Below are 19,663 nucleotides of genomic sequence, written 5' to 3' on the forward strand. Positions count from 1 at the left end.
CCAGGTTCTCATGAGTGAACCACCCACCTCGATGACAGCGTAGCCCTTGATGGGGCGGGCCAGGACCACGTGGCTGTCCATGGAGGTGACGGTGTACATGGAGCCTCCGTCGGACACCGACGCCGCGTCCGCGCTGTCGGGCGTCTCCCCCAGGCTGCCCAGGCTGCCCAGGCTGCCCGTGCTGCACAGGGAGATGTCCAGGCTCTCCTGGCTGGACACGTTCTGGGGCTCCGTGGGGCCCGGTGGTGGGTAGCCCACGGCGGAGGCGTTGGCGGCGGAGGCGTTGGCGGCGGCGTTCTGTCCCGGGGGCAGGCCGGCCAGCAGCTCCTGGTCCACCGACAGCTCGCTGGTGGTGCGCGAGACCCCCTGGGAGGAGCTGCAGATGGAGGTCTGGCTGGTGGAGGCCGAGGCCGAGACGCTCATGGCGGGCGTGGCGCTGCTGGAGCTGTCGGGGCTCTCGGGCCCCCCGGGGGAGGGCCGCTCCGGCTGCTCGGGGCCCGGCTTGCCGTCCTGGGGGCTGCAGAGCCGGACGGCGGCGGCGGCGGCGGCGGCCTTGGGCTTCTTGGGCTCCTCCTCCTGCAGGGGGATGAAGATCTCGTCCTTGAACAGCCCGCCGTGGGCGTTGCAGGCGCGGCGGATGGCGCCGCGCACCGCCGGCTCCTCCAGGTGGGTGGGGATGCCCGACAGCACCAGCAGGCGGCTGTGGGCCGTGGGCCCCACCAGGGCCTGGCAGGCGTCCGTCACGGCGTCGCTGGTCACGCTCAGCCCCTGGGGGTCCTTGTTGGCCAGGTGGCGCAGGATCATGAGCAGGGTGAGGCCCCGGTGGAACCACAGCATGTCCTCCGGCTTGCTGCCCGCCATGTTCAGCAGGGCGCTGTCGCTCTCCGAGAGCCGCGCCCCTCCGCCGCCGCCGCCGCCGCTCCCGCGCTTCCCGGAGGCGGCGGCCGCCACGGCAGCAGCCGCCGCCGCCGCCCTCTCCCGCTTCAACTTGACCTTCTTGCGCTTGGAGAGCAGGCTGGGGCTCTGCGGCGTCTGGCCCGGCGAGGAGGACGACGACGAGGACGAGTCGCTGAGGTTGGGGGCGCTGGTGGAGGAGAGGGCCCCCGCCGACACGCCCACGCCCACGTTGAGGGGCAGCGTGACCTCCGACACCGACAGGCACACCTCCATCAGGGCGTGGAAGTAGGTGGAGAAGCGGCTCTGCTCGGTGCCCAGGGCCAGGGCGGCGCCCCCGGAGGAGGAGGAGGAGGAGGAGCCCGCCCCGGCGCCGGAGGCCCCCCCCCCGCCGGCGGCCGCCCAGCCCTGGGTCTCGCGGTCGTAGAGCATGCGGAGCTCCGTCTGCAGGGCCATGAGCACGGCCAGGCAGGGGTTGAGCAGCAGGCCGATGGAGCTGGACAGGCCCGCCGGGCCCTTGCGCTGCTCCAGCTGGTGCACCTTGCGGAAGAGCTCGGCCAGCAGGTGGAAGCTGAGCTCCTTGATGGAGGGCGCCAGGTCCGTGTTCCACAGCAGCCCGCCTGAGAGGAGAGAGAGGAGACGGACGATGGGGGGCGCCAGGCATGGATCACGTGAATATGGTTGGATTTTGAGGAATATTAGATAGTTGGGTTCATTGGAAGATCATTGGGTTATTATGTAATCAAAACTTATTATTATTATGTAATGAAAAAAATCAAAATAGATGGATTGACGGTGTTGACGGTGGTCTAAGTCACTCAGTGCGTTTACATGACACTCAAGAAAGTCGACTTATTGGCTTAGTCCAACTATGATTGGATTACTAAGATGCATTACTCGAATCGAATTGGGTTACTCATAGTCGAATTAAGACCCCTAGATAATGCGATTCATAGTCGAGTTAAGCGTGCATGTACGGAGTCGAATTGGATTATGCGTTGAATTGCGTTCTGCGCATGCTCGAGATCTTTTCCCGGGGCCATGAGCCAGAAGTAGAAGGAGACGATAATCGTGTTGTTGTCGCCGTCGGAAAACAAGAAACTGCGATTTATTTTAAAAGGTGGTGCAGAAGATGGAGGAAGCCGGTGAATGTAGTTACCCCCTATAAGAATTGTGTCCCGGCCGCGGGAGAGCACATGGCATGCATTCAAAGCACACAGACACTACGCTACCATTTCACCCAAGGCTGAAAAGTACATGTACTTTTTTTTTACCCAAGTACTGAAAGGTTTTTCTAAATGTGGGTCATCAACGAGGTTGTAAAGTGGTAACTTCGGGCACATCTGTCAAAATAAAAGTTTTTTTCTCCCGACATGTTTACGATCTTTATTCATTGATTGCGCCGCGGTGGGGAATGCCGTATACGGATGGGCGGCAGAGGGGCTGCTCCAGCGGGAGAAAGATGTTTTCAGTAGACAGCTGTCAACTCATTTTGGGTCGGTGATTTATTTAAAAAGCTGGCGCAGAAGATGGAGGAAGCCGGTGTCGTGCCAATGTAGTTACCCCCTATAAGGAGTGTATCATCATCAACATGCATTCAGTACACACTACGCTTCGATTTCACCCAAGGCTGAATTAAAAGTACATGTTTTTCTAAATGTTTCTCATCAAAATAACTACGATCTTTATTCATTCATTGCGCCGCGGCCGAACTGACGGGGGTATTCTCTGATATTATGAATCTTACAGACTTCGTTGGGTTCTCCGACTCTCTGGTACTTCCACAACAAGTAAAAACTCCTAGTCGGGTTTATCTCGCCCATGGGGGAAAAGGAATTGGGGGAAATTAACTTTGGCTTTGACTCTCTGAAGTCCAGATTGAAACACACATGGAGGAGAAAGCAATGTTTCAGCAGACAGCTGTCAGTTCACTTCGGGTCCATATCATCTCTCCGACGCTCCAGTGTTCCGACCTCTCGGTCGTATGCGGACTCCGGCTGCTCTGCCAGCGGAGTGAACTGACAGCTGTCTACTAAAAACATCTTTCTCGAATGCCGCCTGAGTTTGTTGTTGCTGGTGACGTAAAGAGGTCAACCGGTGGCTCTATTACCACTAGTTGAAATGGGCACAGCGCCACCTATCGTACCGGGGCATGACACGCTTCGGCCAATGAATCGATTTACTCACCGCCATGTATACGCGGATAATTGCAGTTGTCCAACTGAGGAGCATAGTCTCGCTAGGGCTTTAATCGAATTAAGCTGTGCATGTAAACGTACTGAATGAAAAAAGGCTGAGAGAACGACAGCTTGAGTTTTAAAGTGATGACCTCCAGCCAGCAGCAGGTGAACCCAGACTCACCCAGCAGCTCAACCACCTGCAGCAGCACGGACGACGGCAGCGTGTCCAGCTCGTCCTCCGACTGCTCGCTGCTCTCGCTCAGCTTCCAGGTGAGCAGCTGCTCGGCGAACGCCATGGCCAGGGGGAACTCCAGCGGCAGAGAGTGCAGTACCAGCACCGCGCCAGGCGGGGGCGACACCCCTAAGGGACGACACCAGTTAGTCTCCTAATGAGTCATGGTGCATCGCAGTGGTAATGCAGGATTTACTACTGACTTTTTTGCCGTCATTAGGGTAATAATCTCTAATATTTGAGTGTGTGTTTTTCTGTGTGTGTGTTTTAGTGTGTGTGTGTTTTTGTGTTTTTCTGTGTCTGTGTTTTTCGGTGTGTGCGTTTTTGTGAGCTTGTGTGTGTTTTTTTTGTGTGTGTGTGTGTGTGTTTGAGTTTTTTCTGTGTCTGTTTGTTTTTGCGTGTGCGTGGTTTTTTTTTGCGTGCGTGCATGCGTGCGCACATTTTTGTGTGTGTGTGTGTGTGTGTGTGTGCGTCGGTCACGAGGCTACTCACCTAGCTTGATGTGCACCTTGTCGGTGGGGATGATGACGGAGGGGTACTGGTTGGTGGTGGGCGGGGGCGTGAGGCCCGTGTTGGTGGGCGAGGCGTCCAGCGGGTAGCACACCGCCTCCATCAGGTTCAGCTGCCCGTTCCGCCGCACCTTGTGACCCAGGCCGTACACCATGACCCGCGCCCAGGGGGCCTTGTACAGGCTGGAGCTGGTGACACACACACACACACACACACACACACACACACACACACACACACACACACACACACACACACACACACACACACACACACACACACACACACACACACACACACACACACACGGCGGGGTGAGTCGGAGCCTCAGACAGCTGAACCACAGACACCAGGTGGGACACTGAGCCGCTGGTCTCAGAGCGGAGACGGCCCTACTCACTCCTTGCGGCTGCCCAGCTGGCCGTCCCTGCAGGACGCGATGACGAACGCCGCGCCGGGGAAGCTGACGTCCATGCTGACCTTGGACTCGCTGACGGGGAACTCCTCCGACGTGAACTGCTCGGGGGCGTTCTGCCGGAGAGGACAAGGGGGCAGTGGGGGGTGTGGATGGAGGGTTAGAGGAGGCAATTACAGAGACGTTAGGGGAATACATCATACATACATGGATACATACATACATACACCACTGTTCAAAAGCCTGGGGTCACCCAATTATCTGGGTCGTGTTTTCCATCAAAACTCACACTTTTATTCAACAGTTTCCAGCTGTGCAAACATAATTGTACAATGGTTTTCTAATCATCTATTAGCCTTTTAACACGATTAGCTCAACAATGTACCATTAAAACACAGGAGTGATGGTTGCTGGAAATGGGCCTCTGAACAGCAAAAAAAATCAGCCGTTTCAAGCTAGAATAGTCATTTACCACATTAACAATGTCTAGCCTGTATTTCTGATGCAAGCATGTACACTAGTGATCGACCGATATTTGCATTTTTTTGCGTGTATCGGCATCAGACGATTTATTTATTTATTATTATTTTTTCATGATTTACAGACAAGACTTTTTTTAATTTTAATTGAGACTTGTAACATTTCTAATCGCCATTGTGTCATTTTTATGATGTAAATTGAGGGAGCAAAAGCAGTATCGGCTCCAAATATCGGCTCAAGAAAATCAGTATTGGCGTATCGGTCATCGGCCAAAAATGATGAAAAAAAAATCGGTATCGGCCCTAAAAAAAAAAAAAAGCAGATCCCTAATGTACACTGCCGACAATGAGCACCCCCACCCCTATGCCCTGCTCAGCGGCGGCCGTACCTGCAGGAAGCAGCAGATCTGCTTGGTCAGCTCCAGCAGGCTGTCCTCCCCCTGGTGCATGGCCCGGGTGATGGCCACCGTCAGCCACTCGCGGATGGGCTGGGCGTTCCCCTGGTAGAACAGGTCTGTGGGGGAGCAGCTCTGGCCCTGGAGGTTGTGCAGCGTGGACTGGGCCAGCAGGATGGAGCTGGAGCTGATGGTGCCATCTGCAGGGCAAAGAGCGCAACAGCACCGCTTGACAAGATGTCGTGAAACAGAAACACACCAAAATGGCAAGATGGGCGAGTTGTGAAGAGAGAGCGCAGAAGAGAGCAGCAAAGCTTTTGAAACCATAAAAATGCTCCTCCTTCTCTGGTCCCTCCCTCCCTATGTTTTCCCGCCAATTGAGTAGTGCTGCATTCACACTCCTGGTTGGATGAATGACAGGAACCAATCAGGGAAGAGAAGCCCCGATTGGTCAGAAATGAGCCCGGGAGATGTTCACAACTGATATTCTCACGGCGCATTCCACAAGTGAGCACTGACCAGGTAGAGGCGGCGCCAGCAGCTGATTGGACAGCAGCTGCAGGTGCTCCAGGGTGATGTCCCGGACGGCGGGGATGTGGAAGAGGCGGGTGAAGGTGTGGGGGTTCTTGGGGGCGAAGATGTTCAGCAGGGCCATGCGGCAGTACAGGCGGGCCAGGGCACTCTCACAGCGCATCAGCTCCCTGTAGGCAGAGTAGTGGGACTGCTTATCTCCTGGTCTCAGATCAGCTCCTGAGTTAACATTGTGCTCCGAGGTGATAGGTCTGCAGAGCAGTGGGACCGCTTATCTCCTGGTCTCAGATCAGCTCCTGAGTTAACATTGTGCTCCGAGGTGATAGGTCTGCAGAGCAGTGGGACTGCTTATCTCCTGGTCTCAGATCAGCTCCTGAGTTAACATTGTGCTCCGAGGTGATAGGTCTGCTTGGATTAAGTTTCCCTGTACAACTTTTCACAGCAGTGATCGTCTTTTAACGATTATACTTAAATAGTAGTACATTTACAAAAGGACATTATCAGGACAGTTCCTAATGGGGTGATTCTAGTCTTTATCTCTATAATGGAGTGTGAACAGATCTAGGGAGGGGTGTGTGTGTATGTATGTGTATAGGTGTGTGTATATGTGTATAGGTGTGTGTGTTTAGTGAGTATATACAGTATGTGTATAGGTGTGTGTATAGGTGTATAGGAGTGTGTGTATATGTGTATAGGTGTGTGTATATGTGTATAGGTGTGTGTGTATATGTGTATAGGTGTGTGTGTGTGTGTGTGTGTGTATAGGTGTGTGTGTATATGTGTATAGGTGGGTGCCTCAGTGTCTGTCTGTGTCTGTGTATGTGTATGTGTTACCTGTGGATCTGGATGTTGCTGCTGTCCAGGGACACCAGGCCGTTGGCCGCGGTCCTCCGTGAGCCAGCAGGGGGCCGCTCCAGCATCTCGATGGGGTACCAGTACCTGACCAGGACCCCCTCGCTGCGCAGGTACGTCTCCACCTGCACCAGCTCATTCACCTGAGCAGGACACAAACACACACACACACACACACCAATGGTTACAATCGTCACTATGACAGGAGAATAAGACTAACAACACTTCATCGTCATTGTGTGGCACTGCACTCACAGAGTCCACGTCCAGGACCACCCCATGCAGACCAAAGGTCTTCAGCATGCCCCGGATGGCGAACTTGGGCAGGGCCATGCCCCCGGTGGTGCTGTTGGTGTTGTTGCTGTCGGGACAGCGGATGACCACCGTCAAGCCTGTCATGTTGAAAACAACACAAAGTTAAGTAGAGTTGTTGTTTTCCCACCAACAGACTGCTGCTTCAGAGTTTCAGAGGGGTCATCCCAGGACAAACACAAGTGTCACTCATTACACAAATTACAGGTTTGCTTGTTTTGTGTCCAAGGGCACGCACAGTAAACCTCTGCTCACTTGTTTACTAGCCCTGCCCTGGAACGTTAAAATAGCAGACCCGTAATTAGTGGTATGATGGACACCTGCGTTTGTCCTAAGATTACGCCTCAGAATGACATAATGACACAATTCTTCACTCTCACTGAGTCTTAACCTTTGGTCCACCCTTTGACATTTCATGTATGGTCACATATTGTTGGAGTGTGGTGGTTATATTGTTGTGTTATGATGGAAGGTCGGTAGGTTGTGTTAGGATAGAAGGTAGGTAGGTTGTGTTAGGACAGAAGGTAGGTAGGTTGTGTTAGGACAGAAGGTAGGTAGGTTGTGTTAGGGTGGTAGGTAGGTAGGTTGTGTAAGGACAGAAGCACCTTTTCGGACTTTGTCAATGGTAAACTTGTTGGCCTCCTCCTTGATGTCTTCGATGGTGGGGAGGTACAGGTCCCGCGGGATACCGCCATTCTCCTCGTACAGGAACTCCACTGTCTGCCTGGCGATGTCCACCATGCCTGATATCATCACACACACACACACACACGCACACGCACGCACACACGCACACACACACACACACACACACGCACACACACACATGCACACGGAAGAAAGGTGAGTCATCGCCATCCCACCCGACGTGAGGTAATTTAATAAGAGCGTATAATTGCATTTGTGCGATTATGCTGAGCCCCTGAATGGACACGATACAAAAGCCTCAATTAACCAAGCCTGACATTTCCCTCCTGCTTTCTTATCATGTGTCGGAATAGATGTTTTCATTTCCGTCAATCCGTTTCATGACTCACTTATCTTGGGGTTCACCTTCCTGCCACCGTGACTAAACTCCAATGAGGGTAATTCGTTTAAAATGCAATTTGAAACGGTGTCCTTATTTCGCCTGGCTCTGGCACGTCACAAACGATTTGGAGTTGAGATATGAGCTGTACCAATCAGAGAATTACCCTGAAAGACTTTTAGGCCGAGTAAAAAACAAGAAAATTGTACTCTTCTAAGAACAGCAATTCTTTTTTTTTTGTAATTTTTCAATTAAATTAAATTCAATTTTATTTGTATATCCCTTAATCACCGGTCATTAATCATCAGGGCTTCACAGGCCGTATATGTATGACACCCCCTGACCCTAGCCCCCCAGAGGGCAAGAAAAACTCCCTTGATCAGCAAGGTAGAAATCTTGAGAAGGAGCGCGTGGGTGGAGGATCCCTACATCTGTTTTAACATCTACTCCCATCTCAAACCTGGTTCCTTTCCTATTCAGGGGACCAGACTAGTTCAATCTGGTGTTGTAGTTAGAACGAAATAGTCTCAAACAGACCAACAGAATCCGCCAACAGTTCTAAAGGTAAATATTGCAGACACGATCGGTGCGGGAGTAAACCCAGTGTCTCCGGTTGGACACGGAGCCCCTTCCAGCACCACTCACCCAGCTGCAGCGCCCCTTTGATCTGGTCCAGACCGGACTTCCGCTCCGCCTCGTTCCGGAAGCGTCTGCGGATGGTGGGGAAGACTTTGGTCTCCCAGGCCTTAACCAGCAAGGCATAGTGGTCCTCCTAAAGCACAACAAGAACCACAGACAGACACGTCAAAGACATGGAGAAACAGTCCCCAGATGACCCCATTGGCTACTTGGAGGGTAAACGGAAGCCATTTAAAAATGCGAGCAGTGTAGTGTAGGGACTAGGGTGTTTGACCGTATTAGGTACTGAGTGATGCCTTACCCCCAACTGCACCTTAATGAGCAGTATCTGAATTCACTCTAAGTCCCTCTGATCTAAAAGCATCTCACAAATGACCTCGATAGCAAATAGGACACAATAAAAATAGGACACATCAAAACAAATCACGCATGAGAGGGCGAGGAGGGGGAGGAGAGGGAGGAGGGGGAGATGGGAGGACGGCGGCCCACCCTCGGGACGTCGTCATCGTCATCTTCGTCGGTCTCGTCGTCGGCGATGGGGGCCAGGTGGGGCTGGGGCCCCGAGGTCACCAGGTTCTCGTAGCTGAGCTCCACCTTGTAGTGGCCCGACAGGTCGCTGTTGTACTCTGTTGCACCGGGAGAGGACAGACAACAAAGCCAGTCCTTACAAACACTGCCGACTGGGAGACACGCACACGTACGATACACAGACAGCAGGGCAGGGGGGAGGGAGGGAGGGGGGGGGAGGAAGGAGGAAGGGAAGGAAGGACGTTAACGAGGGTGGACGAGGGAAGATGCTGGAGGTGAGAGTTGTAAAGTAAGAGAAAGCAGAAAACAGTGAAAGAGGGCAAGGTTTTGAAACAAAGAACAACATAAACAAAAACCTATGTTTCCCTGCCATTGATAAGGACCGCATTCACCTACCTGTGGTTGACAGGCAAGATGGGTTTTCTGAACCAATCAGGGGAGAGATGCCCTGATCAGGGCATCTCTCAAGCATCTCTCTAGAAATCAAGCGGGAGTGGTCTAATCCAGAGGCGGCCAGTCCACTCAAAGGGGATGACCTCACAGCCATGCCATTTCTTACAAATAACATTTGAATAATAGCTCTTAAATCTTACCTACGGCACCTTTAGGTGGAGGATCAGAGACAACACTAGTGTGTATTGTTGTTGGAAATGAACGCAACACATCCTGTAGTATCCATGAGTACGGGTTTACGTGTGTGTACGCGTGTGTGTGTGTGTGTGTGTGTACGTGTGTGTGTGTATATATATATATATATATATATATATATATATATATATATATATATATATATATATATATATATATATGTGTGTGTGTGTGTGTGTGTGTGTGTGTGTGTGTGTGTGTGTGTGTGTGTGTGTGTGTGTGTGTGTGTGTGTGTGTGTGTGTGTGTGTGTGTGTGTGTGTGTGTGTGTGTGTGTGTGTGTGCGTTTGCGTGTCAGAGACGTACGTTGCTGGGCGACCGCCACGGCGGCGATGCGGCAGGGCGGGCCGTGCGAGCCCGAGTCCGACGCCACGCTGGTGCCGGCGTCGTTGTCGCTGTCTGAGGCCATGGCGAAGGGCAGGGCCTCGAAGTTGGCGCTGATCTCCTCGGCCAGGTCCACGCAGAGGTCAGCCGCGTTGCGGTGCGCTTGGCCGTCGGCGTAGGCGAAGGGGCGGCAGCCGAAGTTGGCCCGGATCTTGGTGTTCTGTGAAGGACGCGATGCAACGGGGTGTAAGAGACGGACAGACGGACAGGCTTTAATAAGAAGACAGAACTGAAAGACTCGGGCGTGGAGGCAAAGTGAGGAATCGGGAGCATAGGGGGGCATGATAGTGTGGTATCGGTTACGTTTCTGTGATCGATCCCCAATGTCTTATGATTACTCAGCCATCCTATAGGAAGATGCCTCCTACATTTACATTTAGGGCATTCAGCAGACGCTTTTGTCCAACGCGCTTACAATCAGTACATTTTTCAGAAGAAAGATAAACAACATATCTCTGTCTGTACAGTAAGGATGTTCATAGAACCAAGTACTAACAATTGTAAGGTTAACCCATTCCCTGTATACAACAAAGATAGATAGGCTAAGGTCCTAGCCCCTATCTACTCCTCAATAATACGCATCCGAATTCCCTGTATGTCGCATTGGATAAGAATGTCATATAAAGTCAGTAAATAGTAGTTAAAGGTGACATATTATACCACCAGGTGTGAATCTGATTAGCCGTTACAAGACCTTTTGAACATCTGCAATCACAAGTGGGCGTGTCCACCTAGATGTGTGACGGATAGATGAGCAACGTTTGCTACAGTGCACTGGGTAGGCTGGTGGACTGATCCGTTCAGCACACATCTAGGTGGCTAATCACACTCACACCTGGTGGCATAATATGTCACCTTTAACAGTAACCGCACTGAACAGTAGACACCCACCTTCTTCTGGATGTGCACCAGGGGCCACATCCCGCCCGCCACGTCCTCCAGGGTGGGGCTGAGGCGCTGGCCGCAGTAGGTGAAGTACACCCGGCCCTTGGGGGCCTGGCCTGGGGGGGGAGGGGTGCCTTCCGACCTCTCCCAACCTATCCCTGCCACGTCGCCTAGGTCAGCACACGCACGCACGCGCACACACACACACACACACACACACACACACACACACACTAGGGTTACCGGTTACCACAGAAGATGGAGAAAGATATATGATATCCCTCATTTTAATTTTTTGTAGTATTAAATGTTCCAATAACTGATACATTTTGTATTTAACGTTTTTTTACTTTGACCTCTTAATTGTTCACCTGCTTTGGCAATGTCAATGTTTGTTTCTCATGCCAAAAAAGAGCAATATCTGCACTGTGAAAGATGTCTAAAACGGGGGCCAACAGATTGGGCCATTTTGTTGACGACAGAAAAGGGCCGTGGATGATGTGGTGAGGAAATGGTGATGAGAGCAGGTTGCATTGTGCTGCCTCACCAGGGAGTAGAGCCACGTCCAGCCTGACGCTCTTCCACTGCAGCAGGCTGGAGCCGTTATAGTGCACCGCCCGGCCATTACTGAGCCACACAGACGGTGAGGCAGACGCAGGGGGAGGCAACCGAGAGATGGGAGAGAGAGAGAGAAAGATAGAGGTTAGGATGGAGTTAAGATCGAGAGACACAGAGAGATAGTGGTGAGAGAGTGAACGGAGGGAACAAAAACCAGCCGTCAGCACTCCAGTTAAAGACCGAGCGGTCAGAGAAGTGGGGGTAAGACAAACGGTGGGGCGGCGGGGGGGCGGGGGAGGGCGGAGCGCGTACTTGTGGAAGAGGCAGGTGCCGACGGGGTTGGTCCACGCCCCGTCCCGCTTCTCCGCCTCCGTGGCGAAGCCGAAGGACACGATGGGCCCGCTGTCCTCCTCCGAGTCTCCATAGGAGACAATCTCAATCTCCCAGTAGAAGGACGGGGCCTGGCGGGGGACGAGGGACACATGAGGGACAGAGGCCGCTGGTCAGGTGTTGCAACCGTGCTAGCATCCATGCTAACGATGCTATGCTAACGCCAGAATAGGGCAGGAAAATTAAGATTTTATTTTTTCATGATTTACTTTGTTATTCAGTGGTATAATTCTATGCACTAAATGAAATACATAGTGTATATTAATTAATAAAATAATGAAAACTGAGGAATATTTTTTTATGTTTAATTAAATGACTATTTATCAAGATACATACATTTAATAAATAGTATCCAAACTAGAGGCCTAAAATAACAATAGGTCTCCACAGATACACTGTGAATAACTAATTAGGTGCAATACTTAACGTGGGTGTGTAGCCTTTTCGTTCATGAGCAGCTCCTGTGAGATACGCTCACATCGAAAAATAACCATAACACTACACACAACACCACCCAGTCCCCCTGCACTCACCTGGACGGGTACAGGCGAGGTGGCGTAGATGAAGGTGCCCCTGGGCAGCCCCCCGCCGGCACTGGGGTCCGCCAGGAAGGTGACGGAGGTGAGCCTGGAGGAGAACATGCAGGCCCGGACCGGGGGGAACACTCTGGAAGGGCACCAGGTGATCTCCTTGGGCTGAGAGAAACGGGATGTAGCCAAGAGGACATCAATAAAACACAGAAACGGAGGACGGGTGGATTTTAAAAGCCCTATTAAAAGCCCATAAGCCCATGTAGACGCACACACACACACACACACAGGCACACACACACACAGGCACACACACACAAGCATGCACACGTACTCACACACACACACACGCACATGTATGCGCACACACACACACACACACACACACACACACACACACACACAGGGGTCATGGGTCTAAAAGCCTTATCCCTTCTGCAACCACTTTATTGCCAGAGGACCTGCTCTGTCATCTCTAATCCCCCCCTGGGATCTCCGCTTTCTCCTGCGTTTCTTGTGGTGGCCATCGTGAGTCACATCGAGGGTCAGCTCTCCTCTTATTCCCACCTGGCGTCGCTCCGTCTGCAGCGGCGGGGGCGGTGGTCGGGCGCAGTCGCGGTAGAGCATCCGAACCCGCTCGCACTGGGACTCCACCATGCCCAGCCGCTCCCCGGGGCTGCACTCCTGGGCCACCAGGTTCAGCACCTCCACCGCCGCCGGGCACTGCTGGATGAACTCCTCGCAGAAGGAGCTGTCCTCCAGCAGCTGAGCCATCACCAGACACGCCCTGCGGGGGGGGGGAGACACAGAGGCTCAGGAGGGTCAACTGGGTGGGCCGACCGACCGGTTATTAAGGTATTCAGTGGAAGAAGAAAAAGAAGAAGAAGAAAAGATTTTGAAAGTAGAAGAAAAGTGAATAAATGAATATGCACTTCATTGTGGTTTATGAGGATGAATAAAAAATATATAAATCTCTAAAGTAGAAGAAAAATAAATCAATATTCACGTCACTGAGGATTTATGATAATAGAAAAATTCAATGAAAAATCTATAAAGTAGAAGAAAAATAAATGAACAATGAATGTGGTTATGGATTTCCGTTATTGAATTACCTGGTTCTGATCTCGGCGAGCAGGCGCACGGCGGCCATGACGGGGCTGGAGCCGTCCCCGGTGGCGGGGAGCGACGTGTGGATGGAGAGGCTGCCCTCCTGTGGCAGCAGCATGGACTGCACCGCCTGCACCACCTTCTCCGTGATGGACAGCTTGTACAGGGGCAGGGCCTGCCGAGCGATAGGGAGTAGTGAGATGTTATACAGACGGAGGGAAAGGGGGAGGGGATGCAGACGGAGGGAGACCGGGGGGGGGGGGGGGGGAGGCGTGGGTGTAGATCAAAAGGGAGACGAGCCGTGTTAAAGTCTTTAAGTCGTTACCTCAGATCTGGGCGTGCAGAGGCGAGATATGGGCACGGTCAGGATGTCGGAGGATTTGCACGCTCGTCTGTACTCGCAGGAGGGAAACTTCACGGTGGCGATGCCCTCCTGCTCGTTGATGGAGAGCACCACGCCCACACTGCCCAGCACGCCCTTCCCCACCACCTGCCCAAGAGAAAGAGAAAGGAAAGCGCTCTTACAGCACACCACTCACACGGTCCATGATGACGACCTCGGAACGTTTCACTCACTTCAGTTGTTTAGTTCACCTGGACTCCCACAGCCCTCTTATACACTTATTGTGTGTTATAATAATAATAATAAATAATAATACATTTTAGAAAGAAGACGCCTTTCTTGGCACTCAAGGACACCGTACAAGAGTACACAAAAGCAATAAAATATACAATAAAAAGGAACACTTAGAGTTGGTTGGACAGAGCAGTTGGCGTCAGGTGGCGTTATACGTCCTGGCACTTAATGTACGCACTTATTGTATGTTGTACGTCCTTGCACTTAAAAATAGTACTCCGCATTGTGCAGCATATTTTCCTACTTATCTTTGTTGTGTAGGGGGAATGGGTTAACCTAGCGATAACTTGTTAGTGCTTGGCACTTGGTTCTATGAACATCCTTACTGTACCGACAGCGTTATATTGTTGTTTCTCTTTCTTCTCGCTTTGGCTAAAAGCGTCTGCTAAATGCCCTAAATGTTAATGTAAATGTATTTGGGTCAATGGTATTCGTGACGACGGGTTGGACTTCTGGGACCCACCTGGACCTCGGAGCCGATCTTGATGGTCTCCTTGAAGCCCCCCAGGGCGCAGAGCGCGGCCACCGCCTGCCTCCCGATGGCCTGCAGCTTGGCCAGCTTCCTGCCGCTGCTGCTGCCCGTCTCCAGGATGCTCTCGGCGTACTTCCCCAGCTGAGGGATGAACATCAGCGCCCGGGAGAGCACCTGGTGCACACGCACACACACACACAAACATACAAGTACATACAGAGGCGCACGCACAGGCACACACACACACGCACGGGCGCACATACACGTACACATGGGCGCGCACACACACACACACACACACACACACACACACACACACACACACACACACACACACACACACACACACACACACACACACACACACACACACACACACACACACACACACACACACACAACGAAGCGTCAGTCGGCTTGACCTAAATACATGGGACAGCTCTGAAAGGTCGTGGCTGTGGGAAAGCAGCAGCCTGCCAACAGGTCTGTGTGAGGTGTGGTCACGCCAGCCGGCGGTGGTCTACCTTCTCGGCGGTGCTGGTCCAGATCTGGGCTGTGTTGGACTCTGGCGCGGTGAGCAGGCTGTGCAGCAGGGCGATCACCTCCGCCGCCATGCTGTTGGCCACGTGGCCGCTGATGAACGGCCTTACCGGGTCTGACCTGGGAAACATCAACATAGAAACAGGGTTTAGGAGAACAGAGAACAATAATGGTAATGATGGTGCAAGAACGTGAGAACGTTAGCTGTGCCACACCATTTTATTTCATTCACAAAACTATTCAAACAACCCATATTTTTGCGCACACACGCACACACACTACATATTTATATGCTATTCAACATATGCAGGCTTTTTTGCCTGGTTAATTATTAAATTATTGGGAATTAGGGAAATTGACATAATGAACATGTACATATTAGCTATAGGTGTGAATCATTCACATCATCCTTCATCACCTGGCCAGGTCCGAGTTGCGGTCCCTACACACTGCAGTCTGAGCGGTCTTCTTCTTGTCGCCGGTGGTGACCCCTCCGGCCACCTCCGGGGGCGCTGCCTCCACGGGGGGGCCCACGCTCACGATCAGCCCCGACTGAGCCCACTTGTTGGCCTTCCTCAGGGCCGCAGACGCCTCCTCGGTGATCACCTCACAGCTGCCACTCTGGAGGCAGGGATTTGATCAGAATATAAGCACACGACAATGCACACATCTGTGAATAATAATCAATAATATTCATAATGCATGACGTATATATTAGGTCGCTTAACAAGACAACGCATAACGATAACTAGAAACAAAACTAACAGAAACTGAAAAAAATATGGGGTATCAGGGGTGGAAAGCGAGACCGAAGAGGTGGGTTTTGAGAGCCTAAACCATGCTGCCAGCACCAGGTCGGTGTCTCTCACCCCTACCTTGGTCATGTCTCGGTCCATCTTCACCACCTTCTCCATGTTGGCTCCGGTTCCCAGTCGGAAGGGCCGACCTTCTGAGCTACTGCACACACACAGAGAGAGAGAGAGAGCCAGGGGAAACGCTCGGGTCAGACCGACGCACACACAGACACACCATCAGAACACACAGACGGAGCAGGTTCCTCGGGGAGAGGGGCGCCAACCTGAGCAGCGGCTGCAGGACCTCGTGGGACGACTGGTCCTCCCTCTTGTGGATGAAGATGGAGAGCTTGCCGTCCACCGCCTCCCCCTCCTCGCCGCCCTCCTTGTCGGACTTCAGGGCTCCCTTGGAGCTGGCGCGGGTCAGGCTGGTGTCGGGCTCAGAGGCACTGGGGGAGAGCAGGGTCTGGCATCCTGAGGACGACGACACAAGACACCTCTTATCCACCAGGAATCCCGCCCCTTAACAGCACTAATAATGCACTACTCCTATGAGGAGAAGTTGGAGGCATTTATTTCTGTTCAAGATGTGGCACCAAAAGGGCAAGGGAAAAACTCAATTTTCAAAACACCTGTAAAACGGATCCTTACTATGACAGCTGTGGGGAAGGGGGGGTGGGTGAAAATGATAAATGGACTGTATTTATATACTGCTTTTCTTATCAGTGGTCACTCAAAGCGTTTTCCAATATTGCCTAACATGCCTCACACCCGGTCATACACACACTGACGTAGGAGTCAACCAAGCAAGGAGACAGCCAGCTCGGGAGCAGTTAGGATGAGGAGTCTTGCTCAGGGACACCTCGGACAGCTGGGGTTCGAACTTGCAACCTTCCGGTTACCAGCCAACACCGCTCCACCTCCTGAGCCACACACACGCTGCCCCAAAGCACGGCTATGGGGCGGGCGACCCCACGACCGTCCCGACCATGAACCCGGGGCCCACCTGGCACCACGTAGTCGGCCAGCTTGGCCAGCAGCAGGGCGGCGATGCGGGAGGCGGGGTCGCTGGCGTCCTGCTGCTCGGCGTCCAGCGTGCTGATGGAGTAGCTCCAGGTGGGCAGCGCCACGTTGCCGCAGTCCTCCACGCTCATCAGCGGCAGGGCGGCGCGGCACAGCTGCAGGATGATCAGCACCAGCTTGGGCGACGGCCGCTGGTCCAGCAGCAGGGACAGCAGCTTGGACACGCAGGCCGGCTGGCTCAGGATGGTCTTCCCTATGTGGCTCCTGGAGGGACGGGGAGCACCGTCACGTTAAAGAGTTCTGCCTGTATATATGCATTAGGGCTGTCCCCTGATAGTCGACTGAACGTTAGCCGATGAGAAGAGTCTCAGTCGACCAAGTTGACATTAGTTGGTTAGTCACGCAAATACAAAAAAAAAACATTTTTTTTTTTTTAACTCCATCAAATCATACCAATCAAATCTAACTAATTATAATATTGACGTGTCGGATCTGGCTGAGAGTTTATCTCCAGCTGAAGCTGCTCAGAGAGAGGATCTTGACAGCAGTACAGAGGAAAGTGAGCCCGGCCCCGCACCAAAGAAGAAAAGGGAAAAGCAGCAGGAGAGATCCATGCTGATGGCTACTGATGAAGAGGAGCACACAGAAGGCTCCATTTTGGAAATAAATGTACAAAATGTTGAGTCTCCTTGCTGGTTGTTCAGACACATTCAGAACCAATGCCGCTTTGCCGTTAACAGGCGGCTCGCTTCGTGCATGCACTTGTAAATTTATTATTTTAAAGGCTCATTATTACGTTTATCACCCATTGCACTCCTGATCATCCCTGGAAGGAGGGGTCCCCCACTCTGAAGGAGGGACCCCCCCACTCTAAAGGAGGGACCCCCCCACTCTAAAGGAGGGACCCCCCACTGTAAAGGAGGGACCCCCCCAATCTAAAGGAGGGACCCCCCCACTCTGAAGGAGGGATCCCCCCACTCTACATTCCTTCTCTAGATTTCTTCCTTGCTAATTAAGGGAGTTCTTTCTTGGCCTCTGGGGGGCTAGGGTCAGGGGGGTGTCATAAACACACGGCCTGTTAAGCCCCTTTGAGACTGTAGCTGTTATTAATGGCTATAAAAATACAATTTGAAATTAATTGAATGTGCACAACGGTGGAATGGGGGAGGGGGGGGGGGGGGCGCGGTTCTGTAAGTCAGGTGAGTGGGGATGGGGGTGAGGGGGCGCGGTTTGGTTTAGTCAGGTGGGTGCGGACGGGAGGGAGGGCGGACCTGGACAGGTCGTTGAGCAGGCTGAGGACGTCCTGCAGGGCGTCGTTGCCGGCCGCCTGGTTGCCGCAGCACTCTGTGGCGCGGGCCAGGTGGTTGGTGAGCAGGCTGGACACCTGGCGGGCCAGGCCCGAGTGGACGGCGTCGGTGGAGCCGCCTGGACCAGGGAGAGAGAGCACGGAGATTACCGGAGTGAACTGCACCGGTGCATCGTGGGACGGCCCGGTACGACGCAGTACAGCACTAGAGTTTGATCAGTGTAGAGAAAAAGTAATGTTATGCTCTCAAAGCTTTGGCCTCTCCGGCACGGGCAGAAGTGCTTTCATTTGGGATTCATAATTCAACACTCGTCTATTCCCTACGCGGTTACTGGCCTTCTCTGGAACTGCATCAATACGTGTCGATCGTGTCTCGTCTCTACCTCTCCCAGCTCTATAAATTCTGCGTCCCGTGTCTCGGCTTGGCGTATAAAACATAAGCTTTTGGGAAAAGCTTTTTGCTCAACACCGCCGGCACCGCAAGACATGCCTACTAAACTAAAACATATCCTTCAGCTTAAAAACAAGTAGTATCTTGGCATTGCTTCACGTTGCTCTGGCTGACCCTTGTGGTCTGACCTACCCTCCACCTTCTCCCACTCGATGCAGCGGTTGGCCAACACCTGGAAGGCGGCCCAGGCCATGGTGGCCACCTTCTGCTTCTTGGTCTGCTTCTCGTTGGAGCTGCTCTCCCTCTGGCTGCTCAGGCTGCACAGGCGGTCCATGAGCTGCACCAGGCCGCTGCGCACCAGGCACTGCTCCTCACTCCTACGGCCACACGGAGAGGACACAGGGCGCGATGTCGGGGCTAGGTTACTGTGAGTGAGTGAGTGAGTGAGTGAGTGCGTGAGTGAGCGAGTGAGTGAGTGAGGTAGCGAGTGAGAGTGTGTGTGTGTGTGGGTACACCAGTGTTGTGCATGAACTAGTTCAAAAGAACTAGTTCATTGAACAAGTTCATTTTTCTATGAACTTTGAACTGAACGTAACATATTTTTAACTAAAGAACTTCTTTAGTTTTTGATTTTGTGACATTCTGAATTGATGCTTAGGCCCGGATGACAGGTTTATTAAATAGAGTTACTGCCTTAGTTGTGATGAATGAAACGGGTGTACAAATAATATCCACAACAATTTGAGATTGTAGTGATGGGCAGCTGGTAATGGAGAGGATTCATTTAAAAGATAAATACAGAATATTCACTCAAACTGTTTTTCTTCGGTTTCTAAAAAAACTGAACATGAACTAGTTCAAAACTGAATTGGTGAACTATTTTCTTTTCTTTTGTATGAACTGAACTTTGAACTAGTTCATGTGAAGTGTGAACTTGCACAACACTGGGGTACACATACATAAATACATACAACTTTGTTTTGATTGCTGGGCCACTTCTCTCTTT

The 19,663-nt window shown here is 52.3% G+C and overlaps 1 protein-coding gene across 9 annotated transcripts in view; it reads right to left on the bottom strand.

Annotated features, from left to right (window-relative positions):
* The window catches only part of hectd4 (HECT domain E3 ubiquitin protein ligase 4), a 57,298-nt gene that overhangs the window by 14,501 nt on the left and 23,134 nt on the right, over positions 1–19,663 (bottom strand). For 6 of the 9 annotated variants that reach the window (XM_084468287.1, XM_084468286.1, XM_084468285.1 and 3 more), the window contains 27 exons: positions 18,850–19,034; positions 18,232–18,385; positions 16,944–17,224; positions 16,222–16,411; positions 16,019–16,100; positions 15,562–15,764; positions 15,128–15,263; positions 14,595–14,777; positions 13,820–13,984; positions 13,500–13,669; positions 12,955–13,174; positions 12,391–12,552; positions 11,780–11,928; positions 11,457–11,536; positions 10,916–11,079; positions 9,947–10,184; positions 8,956–9,146; positions 8,473–8,599; positions 7,406–7,543; positions 6,744–6,880; positions 6,471–6,631; positions 5,625–5,806; positions 5,100–5,305; positions 4,217–4,347; positions 3,799–4,004; positions 3,256–3,435; positions 28–1,514 (listed from right to left, as the gene is read on the bottom strand). In XM_084468287.1, coding sequence (XP_084324413.1) covers positions 28–1,514; positions 3,256–3,435; positions 3,799–4,004; positions 4,217–4,347; positions 5,100–5,305; positions 5,625–5,806; positions 6,471–6,631; positions 6,744–6,880; positions 7,406–7,543; positions 8,473–8,599; positions 8,956–9,146; positions 9,947–10,184; positions 10,916–11,079; positions 11,457–11,536; positions 11,780–11,928; positions 12,391–12,552; positions 12,955–13,174; positions 13,500–13,669; positions 13,820–13,984; positions 14,595–14,777; positions 15,128–15,263; positions 15,562–15,764; positions 16,019–16,100; positions 16,222–16,411; positions 16,944–17,224; positions 18,232–18,385; positions 18,850–19,034 — 5,908 coding nt within the window. The remainder of the gene's footprint in view (positions 1–27; positions 1,515–3,255; positions 3,436–3,798; positions 4,005–4,216; positions 4,348–5,099; positions 5,306–5,624; positions 5,807–6,470; positions 6,632–6,743; positions 6,881–7,405; positions 7,544–8,472; positions 8,600–8,955; positions 9,147–9,946; positions 10,185–10,915; positions 11,080–11,456; positions 11,537–11,779; positions 11,929–12,390; positions 12,553–12,954; positions 13,175–13,499; positions 13,670–13,819; positions 13,985–14,594; positions 14,778–15,127; positions 15,264–15,561; positions 15,765–16,018; positions 16,101–16,221; positions 16,412–16,943; positions 17,225–18,231; positions 18,386–18,849; positions 19,035–19,663) is intronic. The other 3 variants (XM_084468292.1, XM_084468290.1, XM_084468291.1) reach the window with 1 other exon arrangement.

Source organism: Micromesistius poutassou, assembly GCF_964030765.1.
Source record: "Micromesistius poutassou genome assembly, chromosome: 5".
Classification (NCBI taxonomy): domain Eukaryota; kingdom Metazoa; phylum Chordata; class Actinopteri; order Gadiformes; family Gadidae; genus Micromesistius; species Micromesistius poutassou.